The sequence below is a fragment of the Lepidochelys kempii genome, chromosome 6 (genome assembly GCF_965140265.1).
Source record: "Lepidochelys kempii isolate rLepKem1 chromosome 6, rLepKem1.hap2, whole genome shotgun sequence".
Lineage (NCBI taxonomy): Eukaryota > Metazoa > Chordata > Testudines > Cheloniidae > Lepidochelys > Lepidochelys kempii.
The window spans coordinates 27,840,493-27,854,351 of NC_133261.1; the positions used below are offsets into that span (position 1 = coordinate 27,840,493).

General features: G+C 42.9%; 1 protein-coding gene across 1 annotated transcript in view; it reads right to left on the reverse strand.

Annotated features, from left to right (window-relative positions):
* Nucleotides 1-13,859, reverse strand: part of TRPM5 (transient receptor potential cation channel subfamily M member 5) — a 78,312-nt gene that overhangs the window by 25,102 nt on the left and 39,351 nt on the right. The window contains exons 8-16 of the mRNA XM_073350321.1: nucleotides 12,273-12,464; nucleotides 10,780-10,882; nucleotides 8,414-8,532; nucleotides 7,435-7,785; nucleotides 6,182-6,313; nucleotides 5,212-5,335; nucleotides 2,440-2,585; nucleotides 1,150-1,262; nucleotides 203-298 (exon numbers count right to left, since the gene is read on the reverse strand). Coding sequence (XP_073206422.1) covers nucleotides 203-298; nucleotides 1,150-1,262; nucleotides 2,440-2,585; nucleotides 5,212-5,335; nucleotides 6,182-6,313; nucleotides 7,435-7,785; nucleotides 8,414-8,532; nucleotides 10,780-10,882; nucleotides 12,273-12,464 — 1,376 coding nt within the window. The remainder of the gene's footprint in view (nucleotides 1-202; nucleotides 299-1,149; nucleotides 1,263-2,439; nucleotides 2,586-5,211; nucleotides 5,336-6,181; nucleotides 6,314-7,434; nucleotides 7,786-8,413; nucleotides 8,533-10,779; nucleotides 10,883-12,272; nucleotides 12,465-13,859) is intronic.

The window sequence follows — 13,859 nt, forward strand, 5'->3', positions numbered from 1 at the left end:
TATTTATCTCCCCATTTCCCTTTATGCAGTAATAATTATAACAACCTTGGCAGGGCATTTCCTGAGGATTGACTGACAAGGGCACCTCAGCTGCCCTTTGGGTTATCAGCTAGTCATTAATCCCTGAGAAATGTCCTGTGCTTTGACTGTTGTTGTCTTAATTCAACTTCCAAACGATATTAACGGATTGACTCAGACTTACCTATCCCCCTCCTTGGAAAAAAGCAAAGTCCTTTCTGTGTCTAGGCTGTCTAGCTCTCTGAATGTCTCTGGCTCATTCTTTGATTGTACTTGCTCACTGTAAGAAAATATAATTATTATTGAAAGATGATGGAAGGCAGCTCTTCACTGCTGAACTGAGGGCTATGCAGCTATATTACAGCAGCCTGGCCTGGGATCTCTCCCCAGTAAGAGGCTCTTATGTGGCTAGAGAGAACTTGCCAGGCTATGTATTTCACACCCTGTAGGGGACAAGCTGAAGATCCAGCACAGAAGGGAACCCACAGAAACAGTGAGGAGTCCGGTGGCACCTTAAAGACTAACAGATTTATTTGGGCATAAGCTTTTGTGAGTAAAAAAACCCCACTTCTTCAGATGCATGGAGTGAAAATTACAGATGCAGGCATTATTATACATGAAGAAAAGGGAGTTACCTTACAAGTGGAGAATACATTCACGTTTTAAGCATAGTAAGGGGCTGCACGAGGCCCGTGCAACCATTAAATATCACTTAAGGCTTCTTAGGTTATGTCGACACTGCAGCTGGGAGGTGTGATTCCCAGACTCACACTAGCTTCGCTGGAGATTGCAGCACAGGTGGTGGCTTGAGCTAGTTGCCTGAGTTCAAGTCTGCCTGCCCGCCCTGTGCTGAGCTCCTGCCTGTCCTGCGACATCTACGCTACTTTTAGCACACTAGCACGAGCAGAACTAGCATGAGTCTCTTTACCCACGCTGGGAATGACATCTCACAGCAGCAGTGAAGACGTACCCCTAGGGCTTAATGGCTGGCTCCTCTGCCCAGAGGGAACTTCACCCTCATTTCTTTCTGTGATTATTTCTGTGTGTGCAATATATTTTTCATTTGTCTCTTACTGATTCTTTTCCCACCCTCCGGGACAGCTTTTACACACACACACGTTTTGTTTATACCTGAATGCTATTAGATTAGTGTAGATTAGAAGAGGACACCAGAACCCGCAGATTAATTTCAGGATTGGCGTGCTTGTTGACATGTCTCCCCACCAGATTTTTGTCAAGAAGGCCTGAAAGTCAAAGAAAAAGAACAGAAAGTAAGCCTGGCTTTGACACAAAGCAAGTGAACGTGCAGCTAAATCACGTTTTTCTTCTATGGAATCTTGAAGGGTGGGACAGGAAACACTATCTAAAACTAGATTGTGGGCATGTCTTCGCTGCAGAGTTAACTCCAGTTGTCGACACTCTCTTACTCCTCTCAAGATAACCTAGCTCAAGGGAAAGCAGCCATGTCCAGGCTGGCACGGCTCTTGTTCATGTATGGCACTAAGACTTCGGGGGACATATCCCATGGTTCTTTGCGCGGCAGTAAGCTGATCTGATCTATGAATTCTTTCACGGCAAATTGCAGGAGAATGTATCTCCTTTCTGGGCACATGTGGGGAAGGGACAGGATGGGGGATTGTAGGAAGACATTGGAGGACTTAGCGGCACTGGAGCGGAGCTAGCCTGTGTCCATGCTACAGAGTGACTGTGACAGTCGCTGATGAGTTGGGCTGATGAGTTGTAGCCAACACACCCTGATGGGCAGCAAACTTGAGATAAAAGCATCACCACACTTCACTTATTGGTTTTGTGGGTGGACAGGACCTCAAGTTAAGGGTAACGCTTAAGTTATAATTAGGGTTATCAGCACTCTAGGATTGCTCTGGAGTCTCCAGGAATTAAAAAATAATCTTTCATTAAAGATTGTGTCATGTGATGAAACCTCCAGGAATATGTCCAACCAAAATAGGCACCCCGAGTTATAATTTGAGTTAACTTTGTCATGAAGAAACTTTGTTTGGCCTAACTCAGCCATGTGATGGAGTCACCCCACACCTCTGTACAGCTTCATTCAATCCTTTCAGATCCTGGCTTCAGTTGTGAAATGGAGAATAGCAGATGCATTCCCAGTGCTCTTCTGTGAGCAACTGGGTGGGAGAAAGCAGGGAGTGGGTGGAGCCAGAGCTTTGACCTCTTCTCCACTGATGGCCTGACTGGACACAAGGAGGTGAGTAATGCACTGCAGTAGAATACTCCCATCTCTTGTTGCTTCAGGGGAGCACTGGAGGAATTGTGCCTCAGCGAGATGTTTCTTGGGGGGTTGCAGTTTATACATGAACTCCTCTTTTGTTCACGGCTGTGCCTAAAAGTACAATCCTGCCCCTAGAAAGTCACAAGGGAATCTCCTTGCATTTTGCTCACCTGGACACCATCATGTGCAAAGAAAGACTTAGCGTCTGCTTCTGTAGCCAAGTGGAGACAGGTGGTTTTGCTCCAGTATTGGTTTTTCCTCACCAGTAAAGCAAAAGCTCGTTCCTCACTGTTGTGATAGCATTCACTGAATAGCTCTGCCAAGCGAAGGAAATGTAGAGCTGTGGATCTGTCATGGAAAATACATCTGTGCATACACACTGGGGCAGGAGAGAGAACTTGTATATTTCTCTTGGGAAAAGAGTCAATATTCAGGGAATTGTGGTAAAAATGCTTTTGAAAATGTCTCCTTAAATGTAAGTGTTTACAAAAAGCTATTGCAGAAATCGTTCATCCCCCTTAGGTGCCCATTCATTGCCCCTTTCTTGACTACATGATTTCTTCTCAGCCTTTAGTCTGTTTAATTTTTTTCACACCTACTTGACTTTTTATTGATATATTGTCCCTCAGTTCTTCCACAGATGACATAAAAGCCCCTTTTACAAGCACACAAATACACATTAAAGGCCCAACTGTGAAGCCACTTCATATGCAGAATTTAATGCAGTATCCAGCACAAACCAAACTCTGGTAGGTTTTCTTACACACTGAAGAACCTGATTCTTTAAGGTGCCAAGCACCCTCCACTCCCATGGGTGATCCAAGGGAAATGAGGGTGCTCAATATCAGGCCTTACCCAACTAACCATGGTTTCAAGCCACAGACATGTTGCACACCAACATTGGCCCTTTTAGGGCAAAATTCTTTAACAGGAGCTGGCCTTTGGTCTTAGTGCTTGGTTGCTATGGCAATGAGCACACCAGCAGAAGTAAGTCACAGTGTGCTCATTGTGTCTGGGTTGGTTACTGTGTCTGTCATTCTACTGATCTCTCATCCCTTCCCCCCCCCACCACCACTCTAGAGCATTTCCTATCCCAGCCTTCATCATCTCAATCACTTTGGCTTCACAATGTCACTGTTTTTTGAAGTTGCCTTTCTATAGTTTGATATGAGTTTATTTTGCAGCATCCCTTGAATATGCTCACTGAAGTACATATCGTTGTCAGGACCAGATTAAGACTTCTAGGCACTGTTGGTCTGATCCCAGGCCAATGAAGTTAATCGAAAGACTTTCATTGATTTCAGTGGCCCTACAGTCCTTTGTCTAGGACTCCAGCATTCATGTGATTGCCCCAGAGTCTCTGTTCTGATTTTAGAAACAAAAAATGTCTAGCCCTCCTGATTGCAAAGGCAACCTGGAAAATGTGACCCTTGTGTAAATGGATTCAGTGATGTTTGCCAGACTATGCTCATGCTCGCACCCAGCTGAACACACTAAAAACAGCAGTGTAACTATGATAGCACAGGCAATGGCCTCCCAGACTAGCTGCCCGCAGTACGTACCAAAGGGGTCTGGGCAGGTTTTCACTTGGCACGGCTAGCCCAGGCCACCACCACTGCCCAGGCTACTGGGGTTATGGGGCTATTTTTGTTGCGCTGGCTCAGGCAGAGCTAGTGTCAGTACATCTACGCAACCCGCAAATCCCACCCGCAGATCCAAGTGCAGATGCAGCCAAAGCCTTGTTGCTCTAGGGCCCTGCCAACACCACCTAACAGAGAACTCCGTGGAGGAGAAGAGTGCAGCAGACCTGGCTCACCCCCCGTCAGACAAACCCAGCTGCTGGTGGAAGTTCCAGGGGACCCATGTGATGCCACCCTCATCTTTCCCCTGCTGCCACCACAGATGCTGCTGAAGGAAGGGGGACGTCTCCCTATGGCACTCCTGCCATCAAGGCTGCAACTAGAAGGTCAAAGCCATGGGCAACATTGTGTGCCAGGGTGTGCCTGGGGCCCTGGATTGCTTAATCCAGTCCTGGCTTTTGCTGGGATCTGTCGTGTATCCTTGATGGTGATTATTTTAATTCTGGCTGCCATTTGGAACGTTAAATTAAAATCTAGCAAGCTGGTTGGTTTCACGTGTTCAAAATCTTTGCCTTGGCATCTATGCAGCTGCCACAAGGCTGGGGAGTAAATCTACAGGGCACTTGAACTGGTTTGAATAATGAACTGACCCAAGCTATCGAATAGACTTCCAAATCCATACTTAAAGCTTTTTTGAGGTTGGAAAGTGTTTCAGCTACCTCTTTATTTCATCTGCCACTTCCACACACCTCTGTACTTCCTGCTTTCGTCTAGGATCAGGAGCTTTAAGTTATCAAAATGCAGTGAGAGAGGATGTTCTTACGGTAATTTCAGCTTGGGCAATACCAGCAAGCACTGGAAATCTTGAGAGTCTAATTTTGTGAGGGCCTTGGGAGCATGATTTAGAGAGACAGAGACACAATGATAAAGCCAGGGTTAGAAGGGAGAGGCAGCTTCCCCACCCTGGAGATTAGGAAGGGCTAGTGGGTGTACCCACTTCAAGTGCCCAGCAGGGGTCCTGCATTTTTGTGTGTGTATTTCAGAGAGTACTTTGAACCTGAAATGGTCCCACTTAAATTGGGGCTGGCCAGTTTCCTCTAAAGCCTTAAAAATCACAAGGTAGAGCAAAAATAATGGTTTAAAATCTTATAATTTATACGTTACTCTTGTGACTTTGGTGGGGAGGGAGGTGGTTCTGACTTGTGATATCTGAATGCTTGGGATTGGCAAAGCTTCAAAAGGGTTGGGGTACTCCTAGGAGCATGCCTGTTATTACTTTAAGATGTTTTTTGCTAGCTGGTCTTCCAGTGCCATTCACATCTTAAATATTTGATAATGATCTTAAAGACTGCAGTTGCTTACCCAGAGCGAGCTGATCATACTTGGCTTCTTTCATCCTACGGGCTACTTCAGCCTCTGTCTCCAGTCGGGACATGTCCTTGAGAATCTTACAAGCTGCCAAAGCTGCAGCTACACCTTCTTGTCCCTAGAAAATGGAAAGGGGATGGGGGCAGCCTACGATAAATATTAATGATTCTGAATGATGGGAATGTCACCGTTAGAGCTGGTTGAAAAATGGGGAGGGGATTCTGTGGAAAACTTTAAGTTTGTTTGTTTGTTTGTTTTGGTTTGTTTGGGTAGGCGGCAGAAATACAAGCAACAGAAAACTTGGGCTGAATTACTTGATTTGGAAATGCTGTTGCAGTGCCTCATGGGAGTTGTAGTTCTAGTACCTCTTTCAGACTAGTGATTTTTGGGGTCATCTCCATGGTTGGGAACCCAGCTGGAGACCCTTTAAAGGGCTCTGACTTTCAGACAGCAGGGAAGGGCCAAGAGGAGAAGAGTGACTGGTGGAAACAGAGAAACACATTTCCTCACAGATGCAGAGCATGAGTAATGGGTGTGCTGTTGTGCCTCTACCTTCCCCATGGTGCGAAAACCAAACACACAATTAACCCACTGGAAAAGGAACAAAATGTGAGGTCAGAGGCAAAGGGTCACTGACTACCCAGAAGACAGTGATTAAAATCAAGGGCCAGATGCTCATATTGTGTTAATCAGCAGAGCTTAATGGAAGCCAATGAAGCTGCATTGATTTATACCAGCTGTGGCTCCCACCATTATTTATGTAACTTCTGGCCACTACCAGCCTGAGCTACATTCACACTAAAGCAATTCAGAGGTGAAAGACTCCATAAAAGCCATATCTCATGTCTTGAAGGACAAACATATATATCTTCACTTCATAACTGCAAGACTGAATATACTAATATTTCAGATCTAAAACAAATGGCTAATAAGTGGCCTAAAGTAGTTATATTTTGAAGCTTACCATAGCCCAGAAATAGTTTGCCATCTTGTGCCGGTTTTGAAGTACTGCCCATAAAAATAAATCCCTCCAGGGATTCTCACTCTTCTGGTTCATATCCAGGAGCCCAGGTAATCGTTTTGCATTTGTTTTATCCTAAAATACATTTTTAGAAAAACTTAAAATCTGATTTTATAATTTCATTTTATATTTTTAATATATTGTCAGATATGTCTGTGCCAACTACATGATCCAAGCAGCAAATCAGCAGTGTGAGCACTTTCAAATCCTTTTGATTTTCCTTAGGATCAAGAAGTAATTAATTCATTCTGTATACTGAATAAAAGAGGCCTTGTATCCAGGATACAACCTAATATGTGTGAGAACATTTGGGGTGAAATCCTGGCCACACTGAAGTCTATGGCAAAAATTCCCACTGATTTCACTGGAGCAAGGATTTCACCCTCTGTGTGTAATATCATCCAAAAAACCCCCCTGTGATTAGCTCATCTAAACTGGATTTGAATTATACCAGGATCTGCATAACTGGGGCAAAGAACTCAGTTTCAGGGTAAACCAACAAAAGGTATTTTTATTTAAACATAAAACCACTCTCAACATGGCCCTGTCCATGAGCGCGGGAGTGCTCCTTCTTTTTTTAGTCCAAGCACCAGCTGCTCAGCCTCACTGCTTCTTACCTCACATGAAGAATAGCTTAAAATAAAATGCAGTTTATTCTTCAAATATTTTGAGGATTTAGTCTATATAAATAATCATGCTGAAATTGGGGTGGACAAGGTCTGTTAGCTATTTTTGTTCCTCCATCCATAAAAGAACTGGGAAGTTGTTGGCATATCTACTTGAAATTCTGCTAGAATTTGTAGTTTAGCGATCTGAGACCTACAGAATTACTGATAAACCTGAATCACTGATCATATTTTTTGAATCCCTGCATTCCCTTCTATGAATCCACCCCTACACTTTGAACTTAATTCAAGATACAATACCTTGTAGCGGGTGGGAGGGAGGGATGGGGGCATAAAGAGGAATCACAAAATGTTTTGCAAAAAATCCCTCCCTTTTTTTAGTCAAAAATTAAAAATTGGAAGATTCAAAACATTTTAACAAATTTTATAGCTGGTTGAAGAAAAGAGAAAACTGTCTAGTTTCTCCAATTCTCTGCCCTGCCCTCATTTTCAAAATGCTGGACAGCTGTACATAAAATCAGAAAACAGAGAGAACAGCGGTTTAATATGTGAATCTTGACTGTAACTCACAGCTTTCTTCTTGCTTCCTGGCTTGACCTCTTGATAGAAACCTTTACATGCATCATGAAGAAAATCCTTGAGAACTCTAGAAACTTCATGGAGGCTAAAGAGCGGGCAGACGTCCATCATTTCCTTCTGTTGTTGACCCGTGATCCCTGCTAGTGTCAGCCTGCTTTCCTCGTGTTTCTTCAGCAGGAGTGCATAGAGGAGGCATTTCCGAGAGATAGAGCAGTAGAGCCTCTGAAGCCGGCTGTACGTCAGGAAGTCGTACACGTTGGCCCCATTGTCGATAAATAACTTTACGAATTCTGGCTTATCATTCACCAGAGCATCCATCATCACTTCCTCTAGGTCGCAGGACTAGATTTCCATGAAACACAAAAGGGAATATTTCTATTTTACGAGTACTGCTGAAAGCCATGGGGGATTAGGGTTGGGAAATTAGACTTTCACCCACTGTTTAAATCCAGACCAGATCAGCACTCGTTGAAATTTGCTACCACCAGACTGATGTGAAATGAAAGAACGGCCTCATATCAGGTCTTTGAGCAGAAGTGTGTGCATAATGGAAAAACTCCATCACAATTAGTATTTATGGGCACCCTGTTACTATTGTACGTATATTTGTAATGCGGCAGTGTGTAAGAGCCCGTCATGGACCAGGACCCCATTCTGCTAGTTGCTAGACAAATACAAAACAAAAGGATGCCCGAAGGGCTGTTGGCAGTTTTGGTGCAGTAGCCAAAGACAGAAGGGGTACGGCAGCTGAATTTTCCTTGGCTCTTTAGATATAATCCTCTGTGGTCAAGAAAGACAGAGGCAGTGTGAGGACAAGGCGCACTGCCACTTCCTGTGCTTACATGGGGAATAAGAGAGGGATTTAGTTTCTAGTACTACTGATCGGATATGTTTCACAAGCTACATGAAAATCTTGTCTGTCCACGATAGGATTTATGCAACTACAATCTGAGCAAGTAGAGTCTGGTACCTTCCATTCCACGTCTCCATTGAATATTTCACTTTTAGCTATGTCCACTCTATTCCAGGCCACTGCCAGCTTCAGTTCATCCAGGTATTCCTGAGCTTCCTGACTGTGACTTTTACAGGCTGCCAACAACAGGAAACACACATACATTCAGCAGTTGACTCTACGTTAAATTGGACGTTACATAAAGTTTAATCAAAGTGTGACTATAATGAGACCTCTTGTTCAGTTATAACAGATTTGCGGGTTACCTACATGGAAATCCCTCACACTTTTATTTCCCCCCCTTACCGGACAGACAGTGGTCTGAAAGTTTACATCCACCTCACATTTTGAATGTTGTTTTCTAGCCAAAAATCTCTCTCACACATGTTCTTGGGCCTTTAAACTGAATCATGTTCTTCAGAAGAGGGTATGTTGGGGAATTTTTTAATATATTAACTCACAGGATATGGAACCCCTCCCTCCCCATGTTGAATCTGGGATGATCCAACACAAACTGCAATGGATGGCAATGCTGCTATAGAACTCTTTCAGAATAGAGAGTGCAGACTTCTTGTCGTAAAACTGGAAGCTTCACTATGGAAGCTGAGTTTGATGTGTGGCTTCTTAAAATGTCTTTAATCAGAATATACAATCGCCAACACATTTCAGTTCCTCCGTAGCCTATTATTTCTAAGAGGCGTGAACAGCAACCATGGATCAGTTAATATACTACACAATATGATAGCGAGCATTACATAAAAAAATTCCACCACATCTAGTGTGATCTGATAAAACCTATACCCAATTGTCCCTGTTGCATCATCTACAAGCAAGCTGAAGACTGTACATCAAACAGGAACACTGATCAAGCTGACCACTTTGCTTGCTCCTGTCTTCAAGAATAAGATACACTTGATATTAGTTCTCTATTTCTGGCCATTGTTGCCATTTTACTATTGGTCTGAGTTAGTGGAAACGAGATTTTTGTAAATACGGAACCCAAGTCCTGCATGTAAAAATTGATCAGGCTTTTCTTTGATGAAAGCTGCTATTTGTGCCACTGGATTATCACATTAATTTTGTGTAACTGTTTCCTTATTGGAAGAGTGTTTTTGGCTCTGAATGGAGGCAATAGCTGTTTATAAGTGAATTTTTGGTTTGTGTTTTTTTCCTCCATTTGAACATCAGTGTAAAAACCACATCCCAGCTTTTTGGATGTTCGTGCCATTCAGCCATCGTGCAGAGCATCCTGATTGCACAGAGTTTGTAGGAAGATTTTGCTCAGACTAAACTGCATAGTTAATTTAGAATGAGATTCTGGCTTGCTTTTAAGCACTCATGCGAAGAGGCATGGGTATGTAAAACGCCCTGCTCCCTTGTGTAGACTTAGACTACCCACATCATGGCTTGCCCCATGGGAGGGAAAGCAGCTTCCATTGAGCTGTCCCTTCCCCTCCAGGTAGGCTGAGAGTGGGTAGAGCCTCCTTGACTCAATTGCCTGTCATGTGCCCGTGAGTGTTTCTAAGCAGGTAAGGAGGGGGATCTGGTAAACTGTGCCATGGAAATGGGGGAGGGGGAAAGGGGTGCAGACTACTGTACTTTTCCACTGGAGACCCAGTTGTGAGCCTGAGGCACAGGTTGGTCTCTGGCCTGTTCCTGGAGCAGTGCCACTATGAACTGCCCCTTATTTAAGGCTTGTGGTAACTTCACCATCTTTCCCTTAACTTCTTATACAATTTAACCTCCCTCAAACTGTAACTCCTTGTCCATCTAAATTTAAATGAAAAACCCTTCCATTTAAAATATGTAGCTACAAAAATAACCCCCATCATCTGAAACAAACTCATCTGAACAGATTGTTTTATGAGTGAGAGAATTGGCTTGTCTATTTCTTCCATTAGAGTATTTTGAAAAAACTGAAATATAAGTTTTTTTAATCATTTTTTTTTGTTGAGTGGGAGACTTTCTTTATCATGCTATTATTTAGCATTGAAGGTCTGACCTAAAGCCTACTGAAGTAAATGAGAGCCTTTGTATATATTTCAGTGGGTTTTGGATCAGACACTTAGGGATTTTACTGTTTCACATTGGAAGCTTGACTTTTTCATAATTCACTTTCTGGCCAAATTTTGTCATTTCAAATTTAAAATATATTCTAAAAATGCTTCCTCTCACTCTAGTCTTAACATTGTAGTCTCCTGACCTCTTAGTACATACAAAGTGCACTTGGTGGAGGAATAACACAGGCACAATTAGCTCTCAGGGATGAACACTGAAAATTATCATGCAGATAATCTCAGGTTAGAAAACAAAATGTGAGCAAATCTCAAATATAGAGTTAACAGATCTAGTAACTATAAAGACCAGCCAAAAGAGATTCTTACCTTTGACCAAAGCTTTCAAAATGACTGTGTCTAATTCATCTGAACCTTCTTGCTCAAAACTGTGCACTGTTAAAAGATGCTGCTGGGAAACAATGTTCTGAATCTATGGGGTTGAAACAAATGGTTTTATTCTTCATCCTATCATTACTGTTATTACAGTTAGGCCTAGAGGCCCCAGCTGAGTTGACATACATACATGCATACACTCTTTGCCCCAAAGAGCTCACATCTTAAATAGAAAAGGCAGATTGTGTGGAAGGAAGGGAGAAATTTTTATCCCAGTTTTACAGATGGGGGAACAGAGGCACAGAGAGAACAAGTGTCTTGCCGAAAAGGTCCTACAGCAAGTCTGGAACAGGAAAGCTGGTTCTGTTCCCAACTCTGAGTCCCAGTGCAGTAAGTACAAGACCCTTCTTCTCTCCCATTCTTGACTGATGACAGCAGTTCTGTAGCTCGTACATATAGTGCAGTGGGTTTTAACCATTCCACCCTTCCATTCCATGACTTGCCATCTTTCCTCCCATTAGCTCTTTCCTTTCTTTAAGGCCACAATCTCTAAAATTGCTCTGTGGAAAAGCTATCACATGTTGATATGCAGTCAGCGGGTCAACAAAATGCTTTCTTTTCCTCCTCCCCTGAGCTTCTTTGCCTCTCGAGTTTCCTACAGTGCTGCTACCAAGACTTGAAGACATTATGCTACTGATGCATCCTATGGTGATGATGCCCTAGCAAGCTTCTGCCTGACAGGACAGACATGTAGAACTTTAAAACTGTGGATTACAGTAGAGGAGGTGATCTGAAGATCAGATTCAGCTGAATTATACACTTACTAGTTTATTTAGGAAAGAACATTGAAGTACATACTATCCCCCACATCTTGATTGTAAAGCTCACTGTCCCTGCAAGCAAAACAGTGAAATTGTCCCTCTGATCTATGAATTTATATGCCTTGTGGGTTTTAGTCTTTTTTTTTAAATTTATTTTTAAGAGTAACTGTCATTGTTGCTGTTGGAAAAGAATGGGGATGGTGGGAGTAAAAAGGAGTGGTGAGAAGCAATGGTCCATTCACACACATCCAGAATCTAGGCTTCCACTCGGCAGCTGCAGGTCATGAATTGGGTCTCGTCTTCCACAGCTGCAGAACGTCTGCAGCTGCAGAGCTTGAATCATGTGTCTCGTCCTCCAGAAGGACGGTGGGGGTCCCATGCAGTGGCTGTTACTTGCAGAAACTATTTAGTGGAGGATAGAGGCCTAAGTGTTCAACTGAATTACTAAGCCAAAATAAGTATGCTCTCAATTGAATGCCTGATTCTGATCTCAGATACCTTTTTGTGTGCCATTAATCTCAGAGCATTTGTATCTCTCTAGCATATTTCTGAGCAGCCTCCCAGCCATTCTGAATATGGGCAGTGGGTACCAGATGAACTACCTGAAGTACAAATATCAGAGTTTGTGAGTGTGATACATTTAATATATTAAACCAGTTCACTTACTGTTGCTGTCCACTGGAGAATGTCCTTCCATAAAAAGTTTTCCGTAGGGAATTTCTCTTTAAGTTGCTTTTCAACAACTTGTGGCACAATAAGCTGTGGCTCATTCACTACTGCAGCTAAGATGTCAGCTGTACCCCCAGATCCTGCTAAGATAAGCCAGGGAGCAGAGTTTTCCAAGCCCCTGCAAATTCTCTGTGGTTTTAAAAATACATTTTAGAATGCAATTATGGAAAGACAAAGATAGCCACTTAACTATACCCTGTTCCACCATTCTCTTCCCAGCTAGCTAAGCATCCTGATTTGGGTAACCAAGGTTTAAAAACATTCACTCTCTGGCAGCTTGATGTAGAATCCCCATTTTTTAATCTTGGGGCCAGAATTCGCAAGAAAAAGAGAAGCATTCCATGGGAACTCCTCAGTGAGGCACAGTAATCCTGCTGAGGTTGACTGCAAGTTCTGTAAAGCAGAAATTTCTTGAGGGAACACTACATCTGGCTACTCAGCATCAGCTATGAAACCTGGCAACTGGAAGTTTTTAAGAAGACTGCTGAAAACATCCACCAAGAGTGGCCTTTATGCTGAGTTTCACAATATCAGTAGATGGGAAGAGCCATGTAATCACAATGAGGTGCAGGGGAGGCCATGGAAGTTGTATCCTTTAGAGGTTTATAACCATATTATCCTAGCTGAAATAATGGTAATTCATTACCAGCCATTTTATATTGTGGGGTATGTGACAACCTCATTAGATGTTCAGACCTCAGTGCCAGCTCTCCTCCTGCACTTAAAAAAAAAAACACATGAGAATCCCTGACATACATGATTGTCTACAAGTGATAGTGATGTTAAAAACAACAATCGGCTATTCATTCCCAGCACATAGGTGAGCCCAGAGCAACACCATCCAGTCTTTTCTTGGTCTCTCAGTCTTGTTCTCTAAAGATTTCAAAAGAAGATCAATAGGTTTGCACTGCAAGGCTTTCAACAGCAACAGCAACCATGCAGGAATTGCTGCCATATTAAGCTTATAAAAGAGAAGGTTAAGAATTGACTTGATCAGCGTATATGGAGTGAAGATCTTGGATACTTGAGGGTACTTTAATATAGCAGATAAGGGCTTAACAAAATCCTGTGGCTGGAAATTGAAACAAGAAGAGTTCAAATAGGAAACAAGGCAAAGACACACCGCCAAGGCTGATTCCCCACTTCGGCACTTTGAGTGCAGAAGTTGGGGTCTCACAAGGATTTTTAAAAATTAATACTGGCCACTCCAGGCTTATATTAAACTTCCAAGCTTACAGCTTTTCTCTGACCTTCGGTGGTGGCAGCATCTACCCATCCAAGTGCAAAAACCCCTTTGAGGACCCAGGAATGTTCCCCTCAGAATTCCTTCCTATGGGGTACCCTCAAACCCTTTCTTCCCCCACCCACTGGGAAGAGCTGAGAAAGAAAAACAAAGGAAATCAGCTGTTGCTACCAGCTAATTAAACAACATGTGCACAAACCTCTTAGGACACAGAACTCCAATCCTGTCCTTAAAAAAGGTAAATTTTTATTTAAAAAAAAAAAGAAAAAAAATCTGACAAC